General features: G+C 38.1%; 1 protein-coding gene across 2 annotated transcripts; it reads right to left on the minus strand.

Moving 5' to 3' along the window:
* Positions 1–2,611: 2,611 nt before the first annotated feature.
* Positions 2,612–26,041, minus strand: TIA1 (TIA1 cytotoxic granule associated RNA binding protein). 2 transcript variants are annotated; one of them, XM_054017485.1, is made up of 13 exons: positions 25,844–26,041; positions 17,863–17,959; positions 17,322–17,420; positions 16,748–16,802; positions 16,543–16,575; positions 15,179–15,266; positions 11,154–11,229; positions 9,942–10,050; positions 8,994–9,089; positions 8,811–8,895; positions 8,040–8,163; positions 7,325–7,467; positions 2,612–5,847 (listed from the first exon to the last, which is right to left on the minus strand). In XM_054017485.1, exons 1-13 carry the CDS (start codon positions 25,867–25,869, stop codon positions 5,724–5,726), a joined length of 1,155 nt encoding a protein of 384 aa, XP_053873460.1. In that variant the 5' UTR covers positions 25,870–26,041; the 3' UTR covers positions 2,612–5,723. The 2 variants fall into 2 exon arrangements, with proteins under 2 accessions (XP_053873460.1, XP_053873461.1); XM_054017486.1 differs by lacking the exons at positions 15,179–15,266; positions 16,543–16,575; positions 16,748–16,802; ... (1 more) ...; positions 17,863–17,959; positions 25,844–26,041 and adding an exon at positions 11,707–11,775.
* Between the last annotated feature and the right edge of the window lie 207 nt (positions 26,042–26,248).

The raw sequence follows: 26,248 nt of genomic DNA on the forward strand, positions 1-26,248 counted from the left end.
CATTAGCCCTGAAGCATCTGGCCAGTCGGAAGACAGGATACTGGGCTCAATGGACTGATGCAATATGGCCATACATAGGCAACCTATGGCACCTGTGCCAAAGGCAGCACGCAAGCTGATTTTCAGTGGCACTCACACTGCCTAGGGTCCTGTCCACCGATCCAAGGGGCTCTGTATTTTAATTTAATTTTAAATGAAGCTCCTTAAACATTTTAAAAACCTTATTTACTTTACATACAACAGTAGTTTAGTTATATGTTAGAGACTTATAGAAAGAGATCTAAAAACATTAAAATGTATTACTGGCACGCAAAACCTTTATTCAGAGTGAATAAATGGAAGACTCGGCACACCACTTCTGAAAGGTTGCCGACCCCTGATCTATACTGACACCCTTAAGAGCATTACCACTGTAGCTGTTTAAGTATAGATGTAACTTTGTCAGTGAGTTAATGGGTGGGAGTGTAGCTGAGTGTGAATTAGTAATTATGTCACAGTGGGTGTGCAGAGGTGTAGACGTGAATTTGGGCTTGCCTAAATAAGAAAATGTGTACCATTTATGATACTGTACCAACATAATTAAACCACGTGGACCTATCGCTATAAAACATGCATGAACAGTTGTTCCAGAATAAGTGGCTTTTTGCAATTTAGCTTAATCGCTTTTCAAGGTCAGATGAACTAAAGACCACCCCCACATGCTTTTATACCAGAATAAGGGTGGTCATAAGGGCACTTCTAGTAGCATGGGGCTTTAAAAATCACACTTTACAGGGGTGTAACTTTCCCCAACAAGCCCAGGATTGCACCTGAGTTTAGGGAGAAAAACCTCATTAAAAGCACACTGTCACTTGTGTTAGTGAATTATACATTCACAGTGGACTCAGGGCCAGATCTTCAAAAGCATTTAGGCTCCTAACTTCCATTGATTTCACTAGAAGTAAGAAGCCTAAATAACTGTGAATCTGAGCCTAGGTATTCACAAGTATTGCCAACCCCAACTATCCAAAAATCATGTCAGGTACCCCTAAAAATCATGAGATTAGTTTAAAACTTATTTTAAAAATAAAAGGTTCTTTCATTTGACATCTAACTTTGAAGCTTACTGGTACAGCTTGGTCAAGCTTTTCTCTAACACTAAGAGCTAGAATTCCCCCCCCCCCCCCCCCCAATGAAAGCTGAGGATTCCAAGAGATATGGTTTCAAGAAAAACAAAGCAAGACTCTTTGTACAATCATGAGAGGTGGCAAGAGTGTGACCCTTTCTAAAGCAGTAACACCATGGTGCAGTGTGGGAACGTGGGTTTTTCCTGTATAAGTCTCCAATGCATCACTGTCTTCGTTTGGTCCTCAGATATATAGTTATAAGAAGTCACACACAAAATTCCTGTAGATAAATGAAGCAACAATTATCCAGCTACATACTTACCCTACAGGGAGCAGCAAAACTACTGCAAGTGTAGGACTGGAATGAGAGTTAAATTATATTAAGTCGGTAACAGAACATGGCCCTGAGATTTACAAAGGACCCAGGCATGAGCAAGAGCCACTAAGTTCCTATGGTGTTAGAAAAGTTTCAGGCTGAAAAAATTCTTATGTCTAATCCCCCCAATTACCAAATATTAAAATAGTGTGCCACTCATATATCCATTTGCCAGCAGTGCTGATGAGCTATTTTACTAGTCTACTCTAGTCTGGTGACAATGAAACACAGGCCACATTCTTATTGTCAATGGGCATTATGCCTGCAAAAGAAATGCCAGATCAGCCTCCTAGTATTTGACAACAGTTAGAGCTTGGGCATGCTAGAGGCTAAGCATTGTCAGCCAATGCCACTTACATTGGTAAGGGGATTGCATCTTTTGTGACTACAGAAGCAGACACTATTCATTACTTTAATGCAAATTCTATTATAGATTTTCTATATTAAAATTAAGTAGTGCTCATAAGCTGATTTTGTTACTTGGAGAGGAAGGTAAGTGACAAACTGGGTATTTGAAGACTTCTGAGACTAAAAAAACATCTTGGGGTGCTAGAAATACTTAAATTAGTTTATCCATGACCTCTACCCTAGACACATGCACAAGCCATTAATTGATTCACAAGAGGGAACAATCCAACTAAAAGCTAACAAGTTGTGAAAGTGACATCAAGCTCACCACATCTTTGGTATGGCGCTCCTAAAGGATTGGGCAGCATGCTTTACTAATATCACTGCATAAACAAATATTTTGTTTGAAGAGTAGAATTTAATTCCATCCCATAGGATGTACTGAATTACTAAAATGCTGCATATAGCTATTGGTGAGTCATGTAACAAGAGTACTGGTCAGGCATGCTGGGCCAAAGGGAACACAAATATGAAATCACGAAAATTATATGTATCAACACAGTACCCGGGCTACACCTTTAAGCACAAACAAATTCAGAGCCAGTATGATCTCCCTCTGAGGAAACAGGAAAACCGCTCACTGCCAGTATATACATCCCTACTGCATTCTGACATAAGGCTTATAATAAAGGAAGCATCCTCTTAGTGCCTGCTTTTCCCCTGAAGTACTGGAACCTCCACTGTGACAAGCAAAATAAAAAAACTGATAAGGTTGGGAATATGCAAGTTCACACAGTTTTATTAACATCCTTAACAGCTTTAAAAAAAAAAAAAAAGTCACCAGTTGTGGAGTTAAGAGTCTTATACCCCTAACCACAAATATCAAAATACATTCATTCAAGTGAAATTTAATGTTTCATACAAATATGAAGTGGGCTGCTAATGCAAAAATAGTCCAGGCTGCTACCTTGGAAATAAGCCATTTTATCCTTTTCTGTTGTGTGTTTGGGATTCTATAACGCATACCTTACATATCAAGGCAGCTGTGTCATTTCTGTAAACACCAAAGCCTGATAGAAGTGCAAATATTCAGAACAAAAAAAAAAAAAAAAAAGGGTGAGGAAGAAAGGAGAGCACTGGTAGGGCAGAGGAATGTGTTCAAATGATTGTCACCTCAATATTGCTTTAGGTGTTTTGTGGAGTGGGTGGGGACAAAAGGGATACAACACTAATACAAATATCACTTACAGCCCTCTCTGGCTCCCAATGCAAGACTTGTGAAAGAGCATGTCAAGTTATTTCACTTAGTAGGTTTGTTCCAAACATTGGTTGATAAATAGAACGGCGTAACTTCCATAATGTACATTTAGCAAGCTTTTTATAGAGCTGTTTACACCAAGGCCATTGCAAGGAAAGAGCCAGTGCATTGGGAGAATTCAAGAGGTGTCTCATTCTGACAATACTCTTCACAACTCTAGGCCTCAGAGAAATAAAGAGGTATCTTCTCCATCTACAGATCAGATTTTCCATATTGCATGTGACCTCTCAATTTGTTTCATTAAAAAAAGGTGTGTTCTTGTCTCTTGGAGCCTATAATTCAAGAGGTATTTCAGTCCTCAACAATCAGCACAGGAAGCCCTCCCCCACTCTGCTTTTAATTAAACCAAGCAGTAATGTGTACATTTTAATGACAGGAATCACGATACATTTTTTTAAATTTAGACAGATGCTGTTCATGCAGTCAAAATAAAAGAGGTAAAAATACACATTATGCATATATTGGTTTTAAAATCTGTATTCAAATACAGCATTGAGCTAAACTCCAGAGCCTACTCACAGATATGGATGTTCTTTGGGCAAAATATATGATACAGCACAGCTGGTCAAGCAGAAAGTAAAAATGTATGTTTGCATAATTAAAGTCAGAATAGAGCCCTAACCTAGAATAATCCATAGAAGTTAAAAAGATACTGATATACTTTGTGAAACATTTCACTTTTAAGCTTTTTTTTTGTTTGTTTTTTGTTGCGAGTACTATTTGCAAGAGTTACAAGGAGGAAAACATTTCCAAGTAAAAAAGTTGGTTTGTATTCACCCATCTTTAAAGCCAAGTTTTAAAAACAGCTGCATAGAAAAGTTCTCCAGAGAGTCACACACACTCAGGTCCTCCACACTTTACAGAACGTTGGCTACAAGATATAGGCCAACACAATCTCCTAAGAGATTTGCCCTATGCCTGCCTTCCCCCTCTCCCCAACCCTCCCATTTTCTAATAAAAATGTTCAAAATTTTAAACAGTCCAATATTATATCCTTAATTGGGGAGAAAAGGGGAGCCTGACCTCATTCCTGTCCCACTCCCCACTGTCCTCTGTTATTACTTCATATAAGACCCTGAAATACATTGTCACATAACTGTCAAATATAGCAAAAGTTTAATCCCTTGATACTCTGAGTTGCCCAACTGCAACTGATGGGGGGGGGGGGGGGGGGGGAAGGAATATGGGAACTCCAGAAGCCAAAGCTTAATAGGGATAATAAATAACAACATTACACAATGAAGAAGTTTTTGCTCTTTGAAGGCTGGTCAAGGAGGTAGGATAGAAAGTTTTTTGGCCTTTGAACATTTAAAAATGCTTTGCCCAGCTGGTCCTTCAGGCTAAATTGGAGCATTCCACATACCCCTCCCCCGCCTGATGCTTACACATACAATGCTACAGTTTTCACAGCTCTAATTGTACATGTTAAAATCAAGTCAACTTACTCTATTTGAGTAAAATTTACTATCAGTAAACAGTAAGACTGATTTGTTTTCTACATACAACTTTGTGTCTTTTACAGTTTCTTTAAAAAAAGAGCGGATGACTTTGTATTCAAAGACTACCAAAGTGTATATTTGATATTCACATGCAAGACCAAAAAAAACCCCTTAAAAATGTTATGCATAAAACACGTGAAAGGACTCTGCATCCTACCTTTAAATAAGGAAACATACAAAGTTTTCTAACTTTTGTGCAAAATATTAGTTTGCTAAAATATTTTACATGATAATGGATATGTGTAAATGTAGATTGACAGAAAAAAGCTGGTTCTTAGGAATTTGTCACATTGTGGTATTTGTAACAGGATTTTATATTCCCTAGTACACATCAAAGTTTATCACTGAAGATAAAAATCCTATAGAACAAATCCAACAGAGATTTCTCTAGGCACCTTCTCACGTAGAACACAATGTGACTTCAGTTAGATCCATCTGAGAGTTGTGCACACAATTTTATGCTGAGCATCACATTTTCCTCATGACATAAGGCAAAGACAACTGTTTGAAAAATGTCTAGATACAAAATGATGTAAAATAATTTATATTTGAAAACCCTGGTATAAACAAAAGTGGAGAGATGGACACTTTATACAATAGGCTATTTTTAAAACTAATTTGTGCACAGGCTGAAGATTGTAAAGAACCTTCAGAATTCACACAGTTTTGGCTTTTTTGTACAACTGTTTATAATACATTTTAAACCATTAGGAATGCAAACTAAAACTGCACACTACTTCAGAAGAAAAAAATGTTTGACTTTGTGCAATTTTCTGCCCCAATTTAACAGTGGCAGTAATCCCTGCATTTGTTGTGTTTCAAACAAGGATCTTAAGAAACACACATCAAAAGGAGGAAAAGAAGGCAAAAGTTGGCAGACATCCAGCATCTAGTTTTTCCTGTTTGTTTCTTTAAACAATGTGGATGACAAATAGTTTCATGATTAAAATGATTTCTTTAAATAAATACACTGTATCGGACATTTGCACTGACTTGATAAATCTAAGTAAACAAAGGCTTTACAGCACTCCTTGTTGCCTCAAGTCACTGGTGTTAGGTTCCAGAGTCCTTTTCTCTCACTGAGTTTCGAAACCTGCCATGCGATATCCAGTTTGATTAGTTAACACACTTCCATTCTGCCCCTGAGGTGGTGGAACTCCGTAATTTGCACCCATCCATGCGGCAGAAGACTGTGTCTGACTGTTGTGGAGGGAGGGGGAAGAGAGGTGATTACAGAAAATGTATAGTTCCAAAAGACTGAATTTACATTAAGAGATTGGAGAGGATAAGAACTGCCACACTACACTGAAAGCTAATTAGATACTTTCCAAGTTTTGGCCAACAGAAACTTGCCTAGTAAACAGAAAAATTCCTAAAAGTAACCCCAGTTCTGACACTGATGTCATGACTTTCGGCAAGCCATTTAGGACCTTACTTTAAGACATGTTAAGCACCACTGAAGTCAACTGGAACTGTAGATGCTCAGCACTTCTGAAAAAAATGCAGGCCCATTACAGATGGGAAAACAGACAAGTTCAGTGGAGAAAAAATCCCTCACAACACTTGTCAGTTAGACTGGTGTTACTTAAATGTTTATAAAGTGCAGATATAAGCATAAGCAAAAGAGGAAAACTGTTGACAACTAAAGGCAGTAAGTGTAAAAAACAAAGAATCCACGCAGGAATTCACTGCTGTTGTGTGTAGCTGAATTTTAAAGAGGGCCAGATTGTTTTATAAACATCTGTAGTTATATCTGGGCTGGCATGGGAACAGAGGGGAGGAAAGAGTAGAGCTCAAGTAGCTTGTTGCCACCAGACCCCTCAGAAGGGGTAGTTCAATGGATTTAGGTCATTATAGTATAGTGGTAGGCAACCTATGGCATGCGTGCCGAAGGCGGCATGCGAGCTGATTTTCAGTGGCACTCACACTGCCCAGGTCCTGGCCACTGGTCCGGGGGGCTCTGCATTTTAATTTAAAGTGAAGCTTCTTAAACATTTTAAAAAACTTATTTACTTTACATACAACAATATTTAGTTATATATTATAGACTTATAGAAAGAGACCTTCTAAAAACGTTTACATGTATTACTGGCATGCGAAACCTTAAATTAGAGTGAATCAATGAAGACTTGGCACACCACTTCTGAAAAGTTCAATTTTCAGGTACATGAGTGCACATGCACCGACATCACTTCACCCACAACTGGGAAGTAATAGCAGCTGTTTGAAATAACTAAATACTGATTTAAATTTAAAATTCAAAGGAATTGTAAGTAGGCATGGTGCAATTACCAGAGTTAGAATTTGGCTAGGCAAAGGAACAAAATGTGCCTATATTTACAAGAAGTTCAAGATGACCATTAGTAAAGAGAGTACTAGTTTGACCAGGACACCGAGGTATACATCCCCTACTCTAAAAGGTAGTTCTGGCATTTTTGCAAGGGTAGTAGTCCCTTATACCCTGAAAATATTTCAAGAATGGTAATTATTCTGCCAACCTAAAATTCCTATTGTACTTTCAGATAGATATGGGACCTGATCTTCTTACACCAGTTTACAATGGTACAACTTCCTTGTACTTCAATGAATCCCAAATTAAACTGATGATTTCCCCCAATGAAGCATCATTCTTCACAATTTATTTATAGCACACAGATCAGTTAGCATGCATACTCACTTAAATCCCTGCTGATTCCATGCCTGTCCATACATTCCATATGCAGGGACTTGCCAACCATTAGGCATGTACTGACCAATTTGCTGTGCATTTCCATACCACTGGCCCCACTGGCCATAAGCCTGTGGATATCCAATTTGATTCTGCAAGGAAAGTTGAAATATTGAATACACTAATAACAGTCATATTTATCTATTGATGTAGAAACTCCTACCTATCAAGCTAGCCTTTAATCAAGAACTTAAAAGGGCTTATATTCTAATACCTCATTTTGAAAGCTATTATAAAATTTAGCTGGGCAACGCCCTCTAACGCTATATATATGAAAAATCACCCCACCTCCTGCACACACATATTTTGCTGAGTATTCTCTGGAGTACAGCAGTCTAATATTACAGATAACTCTTCCAGAGACCTCGGCTGGAAAGAGCAAAGTTGAAATTCAGACAGAAACTTAAAGCTCTTCCCACTCTCTCTTTATCATTGTCCAAAGCAGGTTTCCACAAGTTCCAAACAGTTTAATTTTGATCAAGTATCTTAAAAGGCAGATATCATGGAAGCAAGAATTAATTTGGGAGGTCACATGGCACATGAAATCCACAACCCACCACCCTGAAACTAATATGTATTTCCATGCTAGAAATATGTTAAGAATCTCATTAATAAGATCACACTAATCACCATCTTACAAGTTGGTGAAAGTTTGTTCTCTGACCTGCTGGATTGGATTGATCATATCTGGTGTTTCTTTGCCCCAATAGCACTTCACAACATGCCCTTCTATAGTAGTTCCATTGACAGAAACAATTGCATGTGCAGCACTTTCATGAGAATTGAACCTGTTAAGATACAAAAGGAACATCAATATAAACCCACCTTCCATACACCTATAGAGACAAGACACTTCAAAGGAGACTTTCAGCCTAAAAGTGTGCCTGCACTTTACGTTTTAAGAGTTTCCAAGTTTGATTACAAAAAGAAAATGAAAAATAATTGTTTGCAGGAGAAACTAGTCTTTGCAAGGGAACTCAAATACTGCAGCACTGTAGTAGTACAAAGATTCAGAAAGCAAAACTGACCTATCTAGTTTCACTGTCTCATCTTGAGTGAGCTGCAAAAAGTAAATAGCATGCATGATAGGTAAAATCTGAAATTGTGTTAAGCTGCATTTTTGATTATCTACAGCGCTGTCTGTGAAAATAATGTAAGAAAGTGCATTTAAAAATAGGGTTCTGAATCTGCAAGAATCATATCCAATACTTACAACTATGAAATTATAAAAAGAAAAGTAGTACATCTTTGTTAACTCAGATCAACATTACCACACAAACAAGAGGAGACTATAGTTTAAACTGTAGACACTCAAGGATAGTCTAAGTCTGTCTAGGCTAGTTTCCTACTAGAAACATTCTGACACCAGTGCTTAACGAGTTTTCAAGGGAAAGGTAAAAGTAACGTTTTTAAAAGTGAGCAAAATGTAACCTACCGTATAAAAGAGTACCCTTTATCTGGGAAGACTCGAATTTCCATTATCTGCCCAAATGGAGAAAAGGTCTGGCGCATTAGCTGTTCTGCAGTGTAGAAAAAGTAGACAAATCAAAATTAGGAAGTACTTCTGATTTTTAGATACATTTTATGAGGAAACCCCAAAATTTACAAGATGCCATACCTGTTAGTCCTGAAGTAACACCACCACAATATACAGTACAGTTGCTTGGACTCGACTGATTTACAACATCATCATAAGACAGCTGCTTGGTGTTTGCTGTAAAAAAATGTTTCTTAAGTTTTTTATTTAAACAAATTATTTACTTTCCTCCTGTCTTCAGAAGTCTACAAAGAGCAAGGATCCTAGGGGTTTTTTGGGCGATGCCTAAATGAGACCAATACATTTTCTCCTGTAAATTTAATTTTACCATTAGACTTAGCTTACAAAATATACAGCTATAACATCCTCCCAAGTGGTAGTTTAGGAAGTGAGAGATATGTAAAGCAAAGAACTAAAAGCATTAAAAGGGACATGAAAAGTCAGTGAGGTTTCCCAACTGAGTCATTTTCACAAAATAAAGAAACAAAAGTGCATTCAAAATACATGATGATCTCAAAATAGGAGACATGTAACTCCCAAATGATAAATGGGATGGATTACTGATGCATATAATGTTTAGAGGGATGTCATTTAAATTAAGCCCAAAATTCAGGTTTATAAATCTATTTTTAAATACACTTAATGGAAATATTTTCTTCCATCAGTTTAAGTCTAAATACACTCCTCCCACACCCAGTATTTTCACCACAAAAACTGAAACATTGGCAGTGCATGAAAATAAATTAAATCAAAAACACTACTTTCATTGTCCAAGCTGACTGAAATGCAAGACTGAATAAGTGCTGAAAAGTAACTGAAAGGTTTTTAAATTTTAATATTAGTGTTTAAGGAAATTTGTGTAAAGTTATAATTTAACATATCATATTTCTTCAAGCAAAATCTTTACTTCTGAATTCTACAGGGCATTGAATTTTTTCATGATAGAAGCGCTAATAATTAGAACTAATAAGAGGTTTCATTTCTTCCTTATTTGGGTGGGGGCAAGGTGGACAGAAACTAAAAACCTACATTCATATGTACTCTTTGGAGCTGGAGGTTTTCGTGTTGCCCAGTTAGTTCTGATTTGTCTTCCACCAAGCCACTGTCCACCCATCTGCTGAATAGCATTTTCTGCATCCTGTCCATAGGGGAAAAACATTTTTCAGCAAATTCTTTTTGAGCAACACCATACTAAAAGCGAATCAGCGTAGGTCTGTCAGACTCAGATATTGCCAACTTCTAACAAATATTGAAATAAAATCTGTTCTTCAAAAAGATGTTTAAAATACAGGATTAAGGCAGTTATTTTAGGCCAAACTGAATGTATCCCAAGAAGAGTCATGCACTCTTATAGAGCATGTTTGTGCAGTTGCTCCACTAAGTTTAAAGGCTGTAGGAACATTCCTTCAGCTGAGTCTCTAGCTCTTCCTCATCTGCATTTAGAATAAATCTCTCAGACCCAATATTTCAAACTGGTCTGGCCTACCACCACGAAAAGTATGTGGTGTTGTTTTTTTAAACTCCCCCAATCTCCCATTTTCAAAATATACTGAGACCACGTAATGGCTTGCCCTACTCTTTCTTCCCTCCAAAGTGTATTATTTCTGAATGAGAGAGAGAGAGATTTGGAGCTATAAGTTATTAGTACCCTGCCCATAAAGAAGCTGTAAGTAGGAATGTTTGATTATTCTAAGTTTAATACTAAACTGGTTAGCTCCATTTTCTCCCTTTATGTTGAATACCTTCCACCCCAGACCACTAATAAGGCTGTATAAAAACTGACTAATGATGTAATGCAAATCCTATAAAAGTATTTCCAAATACAAGTTGCTTTAGAGAGTAGTGCACCAGACCTTTAAGCACTAAAACACTGCCATTCTGCCAGAGCCAAATAACTCAGTCCAAAGTAATTTGTATTTAATGTAAGAAAAAAAAAGTAAAATTTTCAGATACAAATATCAGTCTGAGTGAGTATTCTAGTTTTCATCTCTGTACATAAATACTTTGCACTTACATAGGGATGATGCTTAGAAAGTGCTAAGTACTTTCCAAACATGAATGAAGCCTTATAATATCACATGATAGATGGAAATAATACTACTTACCTATTTACAGAAGGGGAAACTGATACAGTACCAGATATAAAAAGGGACCAAAAATGTACATGTTTTACACAGCTGTTCTCTTTAAAGCAACTACCAAGATTTTAGAACTCATACTATCTATAATGCCATTACTTACCCATTTATTGAAGAAGGAAACAAAGCCATATCCTTTAGATTTCCCTGTTGCCATATCTTTAACCACTCGTGCATCTCTAAAAAGCAGAAGCAATGGCCAATTTAGCATATTAAAAAAAACATCATAAAATGAACGTGAGTAACACACAGACCTCATTTTCATGTTTCACCTTTATTAAAGTGAACTGTTTAATGCACCAGCAACATATTCAAAACAAATTCCTCCTTTTCTAAACAAAAACATTACTAGTGTTTTGTCATGTAGTAGCAAAATTAAACTTAATTTTGTAAACATGCAAATCAATAGTTTCTCTAATAAACATATCTTACAATAGATGGTTCCCAGTTCAAAATGCTTTAACATATTGTTAAGACACTAAGCATGGTCAAAGCAGCTATTCAAATGACTCATTTAAGCCACACAGCTGACTAACATTAGCTGAATGGCTCTCTTTAACCATGCAATTTATAGCTTGCTAATTGCCAACACATTCTACCTACTCATTAAAAATATGAAATAGAAAAATGAAAAAAATAGGAATTAAAAGGCATACGTCGCCTGTTAACTGAATTCTTTAAGTTTCTCAGGTCAATTCGTTACCCCCTTTTTGGACTGTGGGCAGCTGTAAATTTTGAAAAATTGACATTTTCAGAAATGGTTGCATTATCGAAGGAAATAAAACACTAAAGACATTTACGTTTTAAACTATATACTATTATAAAGAATTTAAAACTGCATTCTCAAACAGCAATCATACAGGATTGATTGGAAACTACAAGATATAAAAGGCAAAATTTATAAAAGTAAATAAGAAAACTACAACGTTTGTCCACTGTGAACTGTAGCTTGTAGTTAGCCATGGCAATTCTGTCCATTCTTCAGAGACACTCTGCAAAATAACCAGAGGCCTATTATTTGAGATTGAGTAAAAAAAGGAGAGACCCAGCTACAATAGCTAAACCCCATTTGTGGGAAGTCTGATTTTATTAAATGGTGTTTCTCAGGCAATTCGTGTACAGTTAGACAAATATCAAGAAGTACACACACACACACACACTATCCTGCCCTCCCCAACCCCATAAAAATACAGGCACTTTTGAAAAAACAAGATAAATAAAACCAGTCAGCAAAGTCATGCAGTGTAATGTAAAGGCTTTATAAAATATGGTTTAGATCAACTAGATGCACAATATTCAGTATTCCAAGACTGGCAGAAAAATCATAATGAGAGTTTTATGATGCCAGTTTTAAAACCTTTTAAAATAATTGCATTCTGTATTAAAACCTAGTTCTTCTACACATACGGCTATAGAGAATATGTAGATCACTGAAAAGCTCAAATTAAGATCACTTTCACACACTACAGAATGAAATGTACCTTAAACCCTTCATGAAAAAGTGTTAAACTGCTTGCAATTTTCTGTGTTAAGAAAATTTGAATAATAATGTTACAAATTGCCTGAGAACAGTCATTTATGTAATCTTAGATCAGTTTGCTCTGCACAGCCTAAAAAGGAAATAAAAACTAAGCTATACTTACCCTCAACTGAAAACTTTGAAAATAAGACTTGAACAAGTGAAAACATGCATACACCAAACATAAAGGGAGACCACAATAAAGATGTATTTATATTAAAGATTAACTTGTATAAAGCTACCAAAAATTCTTAGGTGCTAATCATGCGTTGGTTCAACTTTGATTATTTCACAGAAAATCAGAAAAAAAATCTCAAATCACATTTCCAGGAATTAGTCAATGACTAAGAAGAGTTAAATATACAAAAAAATATTTTTTTTAATTTCGTTTTATAAATATGGAGTATTCTTCACACATTTAATTGAGTAACTGTGTGAAATCAAGGTCCACTCTATTACTATTTACCCTTACTTCTTTAGGACAACAGTTTACAACAAAGAGGGATCTTAAATCCTTCCCCGCCCCCCCCATGAAAAGTTAGCTTGAGCCAAGGTGACCTAAAAGGTTTTTCAGATAGTTAGCCCTACGATTCTGTACTGAATACCCCAAAGAGAAAGGATAAGAGGGTTGCTCACACAAGTTATTTGAAACCTGACTAAAAAAAAACCAAAAAAAAAAAAAACCCACACCTTTAGGCCCTGCAAAGTCTGGATAATCAGCTCTCTCACTGCAGAGAGAATCACCACTACGAGAATCTCTTTTGGAACAAAGGGAATGATATATAGGATCCTAGTAATCCTGTTTTTCAGACATGTGGTGCACAGTTTTAAGAGTTATTTTATACACAGACGCCCCTCGGAGGAACTGAAAAAAAAAAAATGAAGGCAGCAATTTAAATAGCCTATGTTTGGAACTAACCGCCCTCTTTACACTCTGAGTATCAGTATATAAACTGCAAAGTAAGGCAATGCCTACACTTAAAACACTTGCGTGGCACAGCTATGCTGGCACCGCTGCAGTACTTCAGTGCAGACACTAACCAGTGATAAGAGGGGTTTTCTTGTCGCTGCAGATAATCCACCTCTTCATGAGGCGGTACCCTATGCTTTCTACATTGAGGGTTAGGTTGGCTTAACTACATCTTTCAGAGGTATGGATTTTTCACTGCCTTGAGAGATGTAGTTATGTCAAGGTACGTAACTTTTCAGTGTAGACCAGCACTAAGCCAGCTCTCAAAAAAGCCTTGTGCAGTTGACTGCTAGACCAGTATTTTGGGGTGGAAAGATGATTGCAGCTCTGAAAGAGGATCTGCCTAAAACTATCCCTCCTACATTTCAGTGTACGACTTCCTCCTTCCCAGACTAATCCTTCTGGATGAGGACAGATAAGACCTACTTTAGAAGCCATGGGTCATTCAGGAGAGTAGATGTTCAGCTATGTGAAGCACTGAACCTCCTCTGCAAGTAAGTATACCTGCTACCTCTACAGAGAGAGACAGTGATTAAAATTAAAAAAAAAAAAAAAAATCTGAAATATAAATTAGTGTTTTCTAAAATGAGAATCTCCTGCAGATCAAGTTTGAAAACCCTATCATAAGAAACAAAATTAGGATTTAAGTCCAATATATTGGAGTTCATAAGAAAAACTTGTTTCAAATAAAGGCATCACTACACAACACTTCAAAGCACTTATCTTGGTACCTCACCATCAAGGAGCAGCAATCCAAATACAAGTAGTTAGTTCAAGGTAAATGAACAGTTTAAATTGGAGGAAGGAACAAACAAGCCGCTCTTAGCTCTGCTACAAAGCATGTATTTTTAAATGCTTTTCAAACTATAAGCATTACAGCTGTATGTTAATACAGCAAATAGTAATGAGTAGGCAGGTAGAGAGCTGTGATCACTACCACTGATCAGCTAAGTCTTTACACATACTGTTCTACTTGTTAACCCATCTCCCCACCTCACTTGTTTCTCCCTATCCACCTGTTAAATCTTGTCTTTCAGACTCAGCTCTTTGGGCCAGGGACTCTTATTTACTGTTTGTATAGTGACTAGTACAATTAGGCCCAAACTGGTTGTGGCCTTTAGATGTAACCACAAGGCAAGCGTTAAACAACCAAACTGATTATTAAACTAGAAGTACAAACTATTTTATTTAACAGAACTTTTGTATTAAATACCTAGACTATCATCAAAAAGCCAAAATCTGACTTGACCTGAATATGTACATGGAATTTGATCCATATTAAACTATTTTTTAAGAATGATTACATGTATTTCATTTGCCACTAAATGTAATCATACAAGACCCATGTCAGAGAAACTACTCAGTATGACATCCTCCAAGTTACACGAGGATTTCTACAGTATAAAAACAAAGCTACATATACAGTGAATTTTTCTAAAAAAAGAAAACTGACTGCTGGTGGGTAATTTTATTATGTATCCCTACTTATTACTCAAGTACAAGAACTCTGAAGTCTCTTTATGAACACAAAAAGTGTGCGTTGCAGTCATTTCTGCAACTTGACTGGACTTTTACTTACTGTAAGCTTGCCTCCAGTAAAAGGTAACATTTAATTTATTTGCCCTAAGAAATCACTTACGATATTCTTCCGAACGGTGCAAAAGCTGCTTTTATATCTTCAGTTGTAATTTCTGGACTGAGGTCTCCAACAAAGACATGGAAATGGTCTTATTGGGAAAAAGAGAGAAAATAATTTACAAGTGTGAAGAATGTTCCTGGAAACACAAGCAGTATAGCAACTTTATATTGCATTAACTTCCATATACCTGAGAGCTACATGGGAAACTAAAATCCTTTACCTATCAAAGGTAACATTTGTCACTGCTTCAAATATAACCATCACTTGGTGACAGTATAACAAAAGCAATAATTTTAAGGATAATGCTGTGATGTACAGTATTTAACTCAAATTTTGTTTTTGTAGTTATGTTCATAACCAGTCACTATTTTATCATAGATTGCAATTGTTTACTTAAAAGCCAAAGCTAACTTTAAAATCTTAATGTTACAATAGTAATGTTAAAATTAAACACATTTACAGATAGTTCATTAACTATCCAAAACTTTACCAACTAAAGCATCTAGTGGTTTTGTGAGCAATGCAGAATAAAATTTGCTTTAAAAGTAGGATGGATATTGAACCTAGCTACAAAATGTTTGGTGTAACCATATTTTGTGAAGAACAAAGAAATACCTTGCATTGCAATAGTTTGATGTTAAAGAATTTGACAGTTTTGTCAAAAGTCAAACAGTTTTGGTTGCCCAGCCATTACATCATGTGAATCCATGTGTATTCAATACAACTGAATCCATGTGCAAGTGAACTAAGACTGAAGGCAACAGATGAAAAGAGTAATCCTTCACTTTATGTCACAGACATTAAAAAGAGCACTGGAGAGAAATAAAGGTCCCACATCTCAGGATTTTTTCCACTTTGATTAAACAATTTTTCATAAAGCATATTTTAATAGTTAACACTATACAGACTAACTTATATTAGAGCAGGTGTGAAACTTACAAATCCACTACAATACTAGTTTGGTTAAACCGCAAATTCTTAAAAGCAGTTTAAGGCTGGCCAAGTACAGAAGCAACACACTGGGTTGCCATGAAAGGGGAATTTCAGAAGCAATTTAAGTACTCCAAATGAGTTTGTATGGAGCAGCACAGGTAACAGCCTTGAAGGCAGCTGATTTTCTTGCTCTCATAGTGGGTGAAATTCTAGAATAGCAGTCATGACTAATGGGGTCAAAGGACTGTAAGAAACAGCACCAGAATGAAAAAGAGTGGACAACAGACCACATTCTGATGCAATGGGGAAAGGAGAGGGAAATCTTGCCACAAACGTAAGAACAAAACAGAACAAAAACCCCCAAAATAGCTTCAGCTGGTTAGTGAATACCCTTGAGAGATTTCATTTTATGTTTAAGAAGATACAATTACCTTGTGAACGCAGTGTGCTGACAACGGTACTACCTGATGACAAAGATTAGATTTGTTCTTAAGTTTATTAACACAAACACATTTAATATCATCTTAGGATAATGATCAAAACATTACTGCAAACATTTGTATGATGCTTATTGCTTACGTTTAAAAACTATTTGTGCAAATAAAAAAATTACTCAAAAGCATAAAGGGCACTTACTGCTGGTATCTTTCTTCTGGCTGCTGGGGGTTGTTGCCCAGTTCACTTTGACCTCCTACAAATAACATTTGCTAAAGTAAATATTGGAACCATATTCTGATTTTGTTAGCTATTAATTTCTATACTGCAGGGGGAGAAGGTACACAAGTTTGTAGTTAAAGACATTAGTCTAAGTGGCTGAAGTTTCTTGGTAAAATGCTCTATTTCCAGCTACATTAAGCCATTTTACAATGAAGATAACTAATCTATCTTGCTTTATTGCTCTGCTAGTCTCCCTCACCTTCAAATGGAATTAAAATATTTATTACAACCATTTTGACTTCTTCCGTCCTACTTCTGTACCCAACGCTCCTATGAACTGTCACTATCCAGTTTTTACCACCACAATCGTAAAGCTCAAATGAAGTTAAAAGTTCTTCACTTTACAAGATAAAAAAAACAGGAGAAAGTGTTTACCTTTTGTGGCTCAGTTCTGCTTGGGGGTTTGTTTTGTTTATTTTAAAGATGTTTCATCCATATCATTGTATATATTGTTATTTCCACCGCAACTCACGCTTTAGACATGACAGCTTACCTTACCCATTATCTTCCGTCCATTCATAGCAGCTAATGCTGCAGCTGCGTGACGATGTTCATAAAACTCCACAAAACAGTATGGATCATTTCCAGCTGTCTGTTAAAAAAAGCACATGTTATTAAACATTATCACTCCCTCAAATTTTAACCAAATCGTAGTTGGTGCCCAGTTATATCTATGTCTGAAAGTCTTAGCAATTTAGAGACAGCTTTAAGCCAGTCACAATATTAGCAACATATTAGAAAAATATTTTAAAACTATGCTATGGTAGGCATCTTGGTTAGCATGTTTTGTGCGCCCCCCGCCCTTTTGATATAACAAAACACTAGCAAGTAACGTTTGAGTCCAATTACATCATATGCTCTATTCCTTTTACAATATCATACCCATCACTGAAGTTTGCATCAACAAGTTAAGCTCTTCAGCATCCTTCTTTAAATGGCTTCATTGTACTCATGAAAAGTTAAACGTATAGGAATTTCTTTAAACTGACATGCTACAAGGAGTGGAAAAAGTTATCCAAGTAAAAGGCCCTTACATCCATGATCATTTTGCAGTTTTTGCATGGTCCAATCTGGCTGAACAGCTGGAGGATTAGTGCCTCAGTCACATCTCTTGACAGGTTCCCTACATATCTGTAAGATTAAAAGGAACATATAAATATCTAAATTTTTATTTACTCCATTCAGCATTATTAAAAACGAAAGCAGGAACTTCTTGCTGAGCCAAGCACAATCCCTTAATTTAGCAAAATATTTTACTACGAGTTAGCAAATTCAACAGTTCTGAAAGCTTTTCAGTTTTAATATACGTAGATGCAAACTACATTCTAACTTCAGATTATGGAGATACTCCAATATTAAGGTGTTCAGATACTACAGTGATGAGTACAGTATAAAAACCTAAATAGCATAGATTACATTTTCCCATTCAAACCTAATGCTTGCAAGAAATGTTGGACTGATAGCTTTGGAGACAGAAGTCATCTGCTGCTTAAGGAACAGTTAGGCCCAGATTTTGCAAGTCCATATGCATAGACTTGTGCCTGGGCATATCTTCACTGACTTCAGTGGAGCTCCATGTGAGCACAGGACTCTCCAAACGAGGAGCTCCTTGCAGGACTAGAGCTTTAATATGGGCTGCCTCACCAACGTGCTTCAGCTCTGGCATGGATGAGAGCCACAGCCATCTCCATACATATTATCTGTATTATGGCAGTATCTAATCCTCAACTGAGACTCCATTATGCCAGGTATTGTACAGACATATAGCAAAAATACAGAAGTCCCTGCCCTATAGAGCCAACACTATAAATAAATAAGACAAAGGGTTGGAGAAATGGAGTATTATTCCTATTTAGAGGTAAGAAAGACACAAAAAGCTGAATCCATACTATGGAAAGAACCCCACAGCACGCAGGCAGCCTACACTGATGGCAGGGATTTTTCCCATCTGTGTAAGACTACCTCCTCCCTGAAGGAACTTAGCTAAGTCTACAGAAGCATTCTTCTGTCAACATAGCTGCATCTACACAAGGGGCATTGGGGAGAGAGGTAGGCATAGCTATTGAGGACCAAACCCAAACGACCTAGCTATGTCAACCTAACTTTTAAGTGTAAGCCAAACCAAAGACTAAGGCCCCAATTCAAAAAAGAAGAACAGGAGTACTTGTGGCACCTTAGAGACTAACAAATTTATTAGAGCATAAGCTTTCGTGGACTACAGCCCACTTCTTCGGATGCATATAGAAGTGGGCTGTAGTCCACGAAAGCTTATGCTCTAATAAATTTGTTAGTCTCTAAGGTGCCACAAGTACTCCTGTTCTTCTTTTTGCGGATACAGACTAACACGGCTGTTACTCTGAAACCAATTCAAAAAGGAACTTAAGTTTGTGATATTTTTATTAGGAAATGAACAGTAGATTACTTTTAAGAGGAGCTGGGTTAAATCCCTGTGCAAACCTCAAGTACCTAGTACTGAATCTTACTGCTCTATGATGGTTCTACCTCTAAAGGCCACAAATTTCTATCTGGATAATAATGGAAGACAAATCAGAATTTAAAAATGATTAAAATCATTTCAAATGTATTAAATAGAATCAACCTCCTTTTACTACATACTCAAATTCCATTAACAGAACCAAAAATGGTTACTAATGTAACAGTTTAACAAGTTACCCTATTAAATACTTGATATAGAATCAGAAAAACATAGGAAGGAAGGGACCTCGAGAGGTCTCCTAGTTCACTCCCTTGCACCCAAGGCAGAACTAAGTATTATCTAGACCAGGGGTTCTCACAACAATTTTTTTGGTGGCCTCAGAGCGCAGCCACCAACTCTTGCTGGTGGTCGCTTTGACAATTTTTCCTAAAATACTTAATTAACTTTAGGAACAACAAATAAATATGCACATATGAATGTCCAAATCATTGTAATTTATTTATGTAAAGGGTTTTTTTTGTTTTTATTTTTAAACTCAATAATTCAAATAATGTACAGTTGTCTCTATTCTTTATTGGACCTAACCAGAATAGAAACAAAAATAAGGTGCTTTGTATGCTCTTGTCTTTTGTTGTTGTTGTTTCTTTTGCCTTTTTGTTGCTTTTTCTTAAGACTTGCTAGCTAGTAAGTCTACTGCTATGAAAAGTGATATTTGTATGTTTGTTAATATCTTTTTTCACAGTAGCAGACTTGCTAGTTGGTTAGGAGGCAGTGAAAAGTGATATTAACATACAAATATTTTTCACATTTACAAAGCCCCAGCAAGCTGGGGGACAAATTAAGCCCTCGATGGTGAGGTGGGTAGTGAGGCAGCGGGGGCCAGGGCGATGGATGGGGGCTGCAGGAGGCAGTGGGGGCCAGTGGGTCCAGGACGAAGCCCTGCGGCCGGGGACCAGAGCCCACCGCTCCATGGCTGGAGCCTGCCGCCTGCCACCCCAGAGCTGAAGCCAGAAGCCTGAGTTCCACCGCTGCCTGCTCCTCCAGCGTTTCTTGCTACAGAGGGAGGCAGGATCCAACCTCTGCCAGTGGCCCCAGGGGAGGGGCCGCTGCTTCTCCCCATCCCCCCAGGAGCCTGTGGACGCAGGCAGCCACAGTAGCCACATTTGAGAAACACTGATCTAGACCAGTGCTTCTCAAAGCCGGTCCACCGCTCGTTCAGGGAAAGCCCCTGGCGGGCCGGGCCGGTTTACCCGCCGTATCCGCAGGTTCGGCCGATCGCGGCTCCCACTGGCCGCGGTTCGCCGCTCCAGGCCAATGGGGGCTGTGGGAAGCCGCGGCTAGCACATCCCTCGGCCCGTGCCGCTTCCCGCAGCCCCCATTGGCCTGGATCGGTGAATAATTTATAAACCACAACAGAATAGGAACTTGGTATATGAGAAGTAGAAGGCAGACACTTTGTCCACTCAGCTACCATGCCTTTAATTAACTTCTACTGGAATTTAATGTATTTGGCCATCTGCAAGCATGAATAAAAAAGTAATACATTAAGAAAAATGGCAACCTCAAGTCTGAGCCAGGGCCTGTATTTTAGGGTACGTCTTCACTACCCACCGTATTGGCAGGTAGCAATCAATTTATCCGGGATCGATATATCACGTCTCGTTAAGACGCAATATATCAATCCCTGAATGCGCTCATCGTCGACTCCGGAACTCCACCAGAGCGAGCAGCGGTAGCGCAGTCGACAGGGGAGCCGCGGCCGTCAATCCCATGTTGTGTGGACCCCAGGTAATTCGATCGAAGATACTTTGACTCCAGCTACGCTATTCGTAGTATTCTATTCGCGTAGCTGAAGTTGCGTATCTTGGATCAATCTCTCCCCCAGTGTAAACCAGCCCTTAAAAAGTTACACACATGGAAAATTTAATCAGGATCAGATTTTAATGTGTGTGTGGATGTTTTGATTAATGCAAGGATTTCTCTGCATCTGAGTGATAAAGATTTATCTTATAAATAGGGCAGCTATTATAATGTTTAAAGTGACGTTAGGTGGAGTAATTGAAATAAAAGTTTTTGTTGAAGAGTCCAGATGTTCAGTAATAGGCTGAGTAACACCCTCAGAGTCAGAATGTTTCCTAGAAACTGAATATCTACAAATTGATCACTCAGTGAATAATGTCACCTTTTCACCTGCAGAATTACATAGCAACTTAAGAGGTTTCTAGGATGTCGGATTTAGTTGGATAATCTCTTGGCAGCCATATAAAACTTTATATCAGCTGGAGCTACAAAAATATGTTCCTGCAGTATCAATATCTGCAATATGAATGGTGCAACACATTTCTTGACATTTTAGTGTCAGTGATGTCAAATATCAAAACTCAGTTCTTTGTGCATAGATGTCTAGAATTTCTGTATACGTATACAGAATGTCTTAATGGGCATTCAAGAGGTATAACACATCAGAAAAGGCACACAACTTGATAAATGGTAGTGATGGTTAATGGAGAAAGCCAAAATGGAAGCTGTAAAACATGCAAGTATTCTCAGAAATGTGAAGTAGAAAAATTGCTTAAAGATATCAAATATCAAGAGTATTTCCACTTCCCTTATTTTTCATTATAGCTTAACTCCTATAGTTGTGTACCTTTGCTACCTATGCTCAACGGATAGTAACTTTGCAGATTTTTTGCACTTACTGGCTAAAGAAAGGCATGCAAAGTTTTGGGCTGGTATCAAACATTCCTAAAATATTAAAAGCTCTGCTCAAAGAGTTAACAAGAAGCAAAAATGTGAAAGAGTTCATAAATGTAGTGTTCATAAATGGACCAGCTGCTATCATATTAATTGGGAAACTATGTTTTAAAATTATGCATGCGTAGTAAATCTAAAAACAGATTTGTCAGAGAAATATTTCATATGTATTTCAAATAAAGAATTCCCAAATACTATTTTTAAAAAAACTTGCACTATGCCAAGCTAATCAATATAAAACATAGTAGAAAAGGTGGTTTTCCATAGCTGCTGCTTCAACAGACCAACAGAGAAAAACTACGCTATTCTAAAGTTGACAGGTACCAATGTTCCTAAAAGTGGACTGATGTTTTTTTTCATATTTATTACTGAAGTCAAATATGCTAAATGAATTCTCTAACATGTTAACAGGGTCGTTTAGTTTAAGATTTGGGGCAACAGCAAAGGTGTAATCATAAAAAAAATGTAGTTCTGAAGACAGTATTGCTTGGTGACAAATTAACTAACATACTACTTCAGCAGTTGCCAGGAGTGCCAAGTTAAAAAAAAATTAACTTACTTCCAGTGTTACATTTATATGCATGTCAAATTCACAACAAGACATAAAACGGTAGCACTCTAAAGTATGTGAGGTGTATTACTGGGGGGATGTGATGGCTTTATAGAAATAAATTAACAATAACTTATGTGGAGTGACTGCTGGCGAAATAAGTTGCTATATTGCATTTACATTGAATAACCTTCACAAATGCACTAGAGAATTCAAATTAAGTACTGAATAACTAGTGAAATTTAAAATGGGTCTTAACTATGCCATGTGCCTGCAAACTGAAAACAGCATCTCTGGTATGGAAAGGACACTGCTTTCCTGCAGTGGTTCTCACCAATGCCATCCACCCAAGACCTGTCTCCCATTTAGCAAAATGAGAACGACATAGTGGTTGTGACACCGCTTCACCCTGACTGAGAACCCCTGCTTTATTGGCATTGCACATGTATACTGGAGTGTAGATTAGGCTCACTTGCTACACTATAACTCTTCATTGTGTTAATATTTAGATTAACAGTCATTACCCATAGATATTTCTACACTCCACTATCATTTCTACAGGCTTTTTTCACAAGGAGACAAAGCTACAGGAGAGCTACTGTGGAGAGGCAATGACAGATTAAGTACATTAAGGGTCCAGTCCTGCCATCCTAAGTGTAACTCAATTGAAGTCAGAAATAAGCATGTACATGCAACAATTAATTGCAGGAGCAGGCACCAACATCAATGATTCTTCTGAGCTGGACTGGCTAACAGTTCCATCAGAGGAGGGAAAGTCTCTCCAGATATGGGAATACTATGGATTTTCATACCCTCCTAACTATACGCTTCATTAATTAACTGGTACTTATTTCCTCAGTATAGGCTTCAGTATATATCTTCTTGAAAAGTGTGTTGCTAAACAAGCAGACGTAAATTGAAACTGATCTTTTTGAATATAAGAACAATATTAAAGAATCAAATAGCTACATGAGCAAACTGTTTCTGTGAAGTTCTACAAGTGACCTTAAAACGTGAATGCTCAAACATTTATTTAAACAAAAGCAGTGGTTACATAGCTTACTATGTAAACATAAATAGGCTACTCAATGATTGAGTTACTTAAACAATATAGCTATCAATCCAGCTCAGCTGAGCTTCAAAATATCAAGGCTTTAACAACCTCATATCAAAGCATTAGATTACACAAATATCTTTATAAAGAAAAGGCTGTTTTAAAACCAACCTATGTCCTCCAGAAAGAGCTACTAAAAACAACTATTCTAAGAAAACCAGAAAGATAAAGTTTAGAAGCTGGCAAACACCCAAGGACATTAGTGTCCTATCCAACTGTAGCAAGACAGTGTGACTGAACACTAATTTAATCCTTCTATGGATGGAGGTTTTAGTATTAGTAAAAGTTTTAGTATTAGTAAAACTGTACACAAAAATCCTATCAGCTATTCCAAATAAACTCCAGACTCATATGTTGGAAATTGGCCTTTTAGTCAAAACCCTGAGTGTGTGAATATTACAGATTGAAATTTAAATTAATGGCACAATATTCCAGATGCGTTAACTGTAATTCCCTGAAACTGACTCAAGAAAATACAATTCTCAGAATATTGCTCAATAGCTATTTTTTGCAGGTCAGAAACACATTCAGGCTTTTGCAATAAGCTGCATGTATTGAGTGCAGATAATTCATTCTTTAAAACAGAATCAGTATTCTCGGAGTAACTGGTAAGATCATTAATCAAGACTCCATATGAGAAAATCAGTTAGGGAAAAATAAGGAGTACAAAAATAAAACATGAGTATGGGGGTGAGAATGTTCTGAAAACAGATAGGTCACATGTTTCAAGCAGTTCAAATGGATAAAAAGACAATGGGACCTTAGTATTTTTTAATAGTGTTTACTTTATCACTTAGGGAATCGAACTAGAAAAGGTGGCACAAGTCACAAGAGTCCTGTTTTCCTATGCAGCAAGCCAGCCAAGACATTTATCATGCCTATGGGACATGTGCAAAGCATCATTCAAGGGCAAATGCAGGAACTTTACTCTCACTTTTGGAATGTTTCACCCCCTCCGTTTGATTCCCCCTCACAACCCCTACCTATACAGCAATACTCCTAAAAGTAAGACATAATAGATGGTGGCAGCAGCCTAAATGGGAGAAGAAGTTAATAGAACAGCAAAGCTAGAGCTCAGTGAAATCATGAAGTCAAAGCATTAGAAATCACTCCAGATAAAAAAAATCTGTCAGGAAGAGGAAGGGGGAAGAAATGTAGACAAGAGTTATACCTCCAGCTCTCCCATGTATTTCAAATGGAGTCAGTTGTGTAAATTGCTGATAGATTTTCAAAGCAGTGTGTTAACTACACCCACATTACAAGGAAAATTCATCATAATTTACAACCCTCTCCCATCTCTGTTTATTTTAACAGTACATTGCCCTATTGTAGCAAATACCTCTGAATCTATACAGATTTACCTACCCCTCTTGTTCATTTCCTAAACAGCTTTACTATCACTCTTCATGAAATGGAACCTATCACAAAGTTGGGTTGTTGTTTTTTTTAATTATACAGGGATTTGATTATTGTTTTGGGGTTTTCCCTCAATTAGAAGTCAGGATTATTTTAAATCCATTTAAGAGATCAGGCTTCGCATTTGCAAATTGGGTTAATACAACACAGATACAAGCAGACACAAATTAAGTCATATGCTCATGAAAAGGTACATACACTCAATCTACAAAAAAAAATGCCTTTCAGATAGAGAATGAGAAAGAAAGAAAGAACAGAGGGAAAAAAAGAGAGAAAAATACAGATGACAGAAAAACCCTGAATAGGGAAAGAACAAAGCCTTAAAAACAGGAAGGGGGTAAAAGATAATTAATGGAGAAAGGGCACTGTGCAGTTTGAGTCAATTCCTCACCCCCCCCCCCTCGCCCCCAGCTCCCTCTGAGGAAGTGGGGAACTAGGGACCCATTTAACCTGGGGGAAAAAAACCCAGCAGCCCCCCGCCTCTCCCAGTCCCTCCCCCTCGAGGAAGCAGCCCCCCCTGCAGCTCCCCTCCCCTGACAGCCCCTCCCCCCAGGAAACAGACCCCCCCCAGCTGCCTGAGGAGGCGGAGACGGAGCTCCCCTCGCCAGTGACGGCTGGAGATGGGGGTGAAGCAGTCCCAGCCCGAGGGGAAGCCCCTGCCCAGTTCCCGCCCGGCCAGGCGTGAGGAGGGGGCCCCTCCCCGCAATGCCGAACAATAGGCGCGATCGCCCCCTCCCCACTCACAGGGTCTTGGGCATTTCGTCCTCCATGGCTCTACCGCTGCCCCTCCCACCGGGGTCTCCTGCCGCGCCGGCCGCGGCCCAGTCAGCGCCTGGGGAGCCCGAGCGCCGCCGGCCCCGCGAAGCCCACAAGGCGGACAATAAGCCCCGATGCTCCTCTCAAAATGGCGGCGGCGGGGGAAGGGGCCCGGCGCGGCCGGCTCAGAGAGGGGGGAAGCAACAGCGCATGCGCAGGGGGTAGCCCGCCGACCGGCAACAAGCGCAGGCGTATTACTAACCTATCAGGGCCGTTCCCTCCGCCGGCTCTGGCATCAGATACCACATGCGCGCTGCATCATACGTTAGCCCTCTCCTTCCGCCGGTTTCTTTTCTCTCCGCCTTCCCTCAGCGCATGCGCACTACCGTCCGG

The sequence above is a fragment of the Malaclemys terrapin genome, chromosome 2 (genome assembly GCF_027887155.1).
Source record: "Malaclemys terrapin pileata isolate rMalTer1 chromosome 2, rMalTer1.hap1, whole genome shotgun sequence".
NCBI classification, from domain to species: Eukaryota; Metazoa; Chordata; order Testudines; family Emydidae; genus Malaclemys; species Malaclemys terrapin.

Coding starts and splice junctions, on each gene's coding strand:
- TIA1 (XM_054017485.1), bottom strand. CDS start 25,869: ATGGAGGACGAAATGCCCAAGACCCT. Junction 11,230..15,178: donor GCACCGTTCGGAAGAATATC/GTAAGTGATTTC, acceptor TCTGCTTTTTAG/AGATGCACGAGTGGTTAAAG. Junction 8,896..8,993: donor TGTTACTTCAGGACTAACAG/GTATGGCATCTT, acceptor TCTACACTGCAG/AACAGCTAATGCGCCAGACC.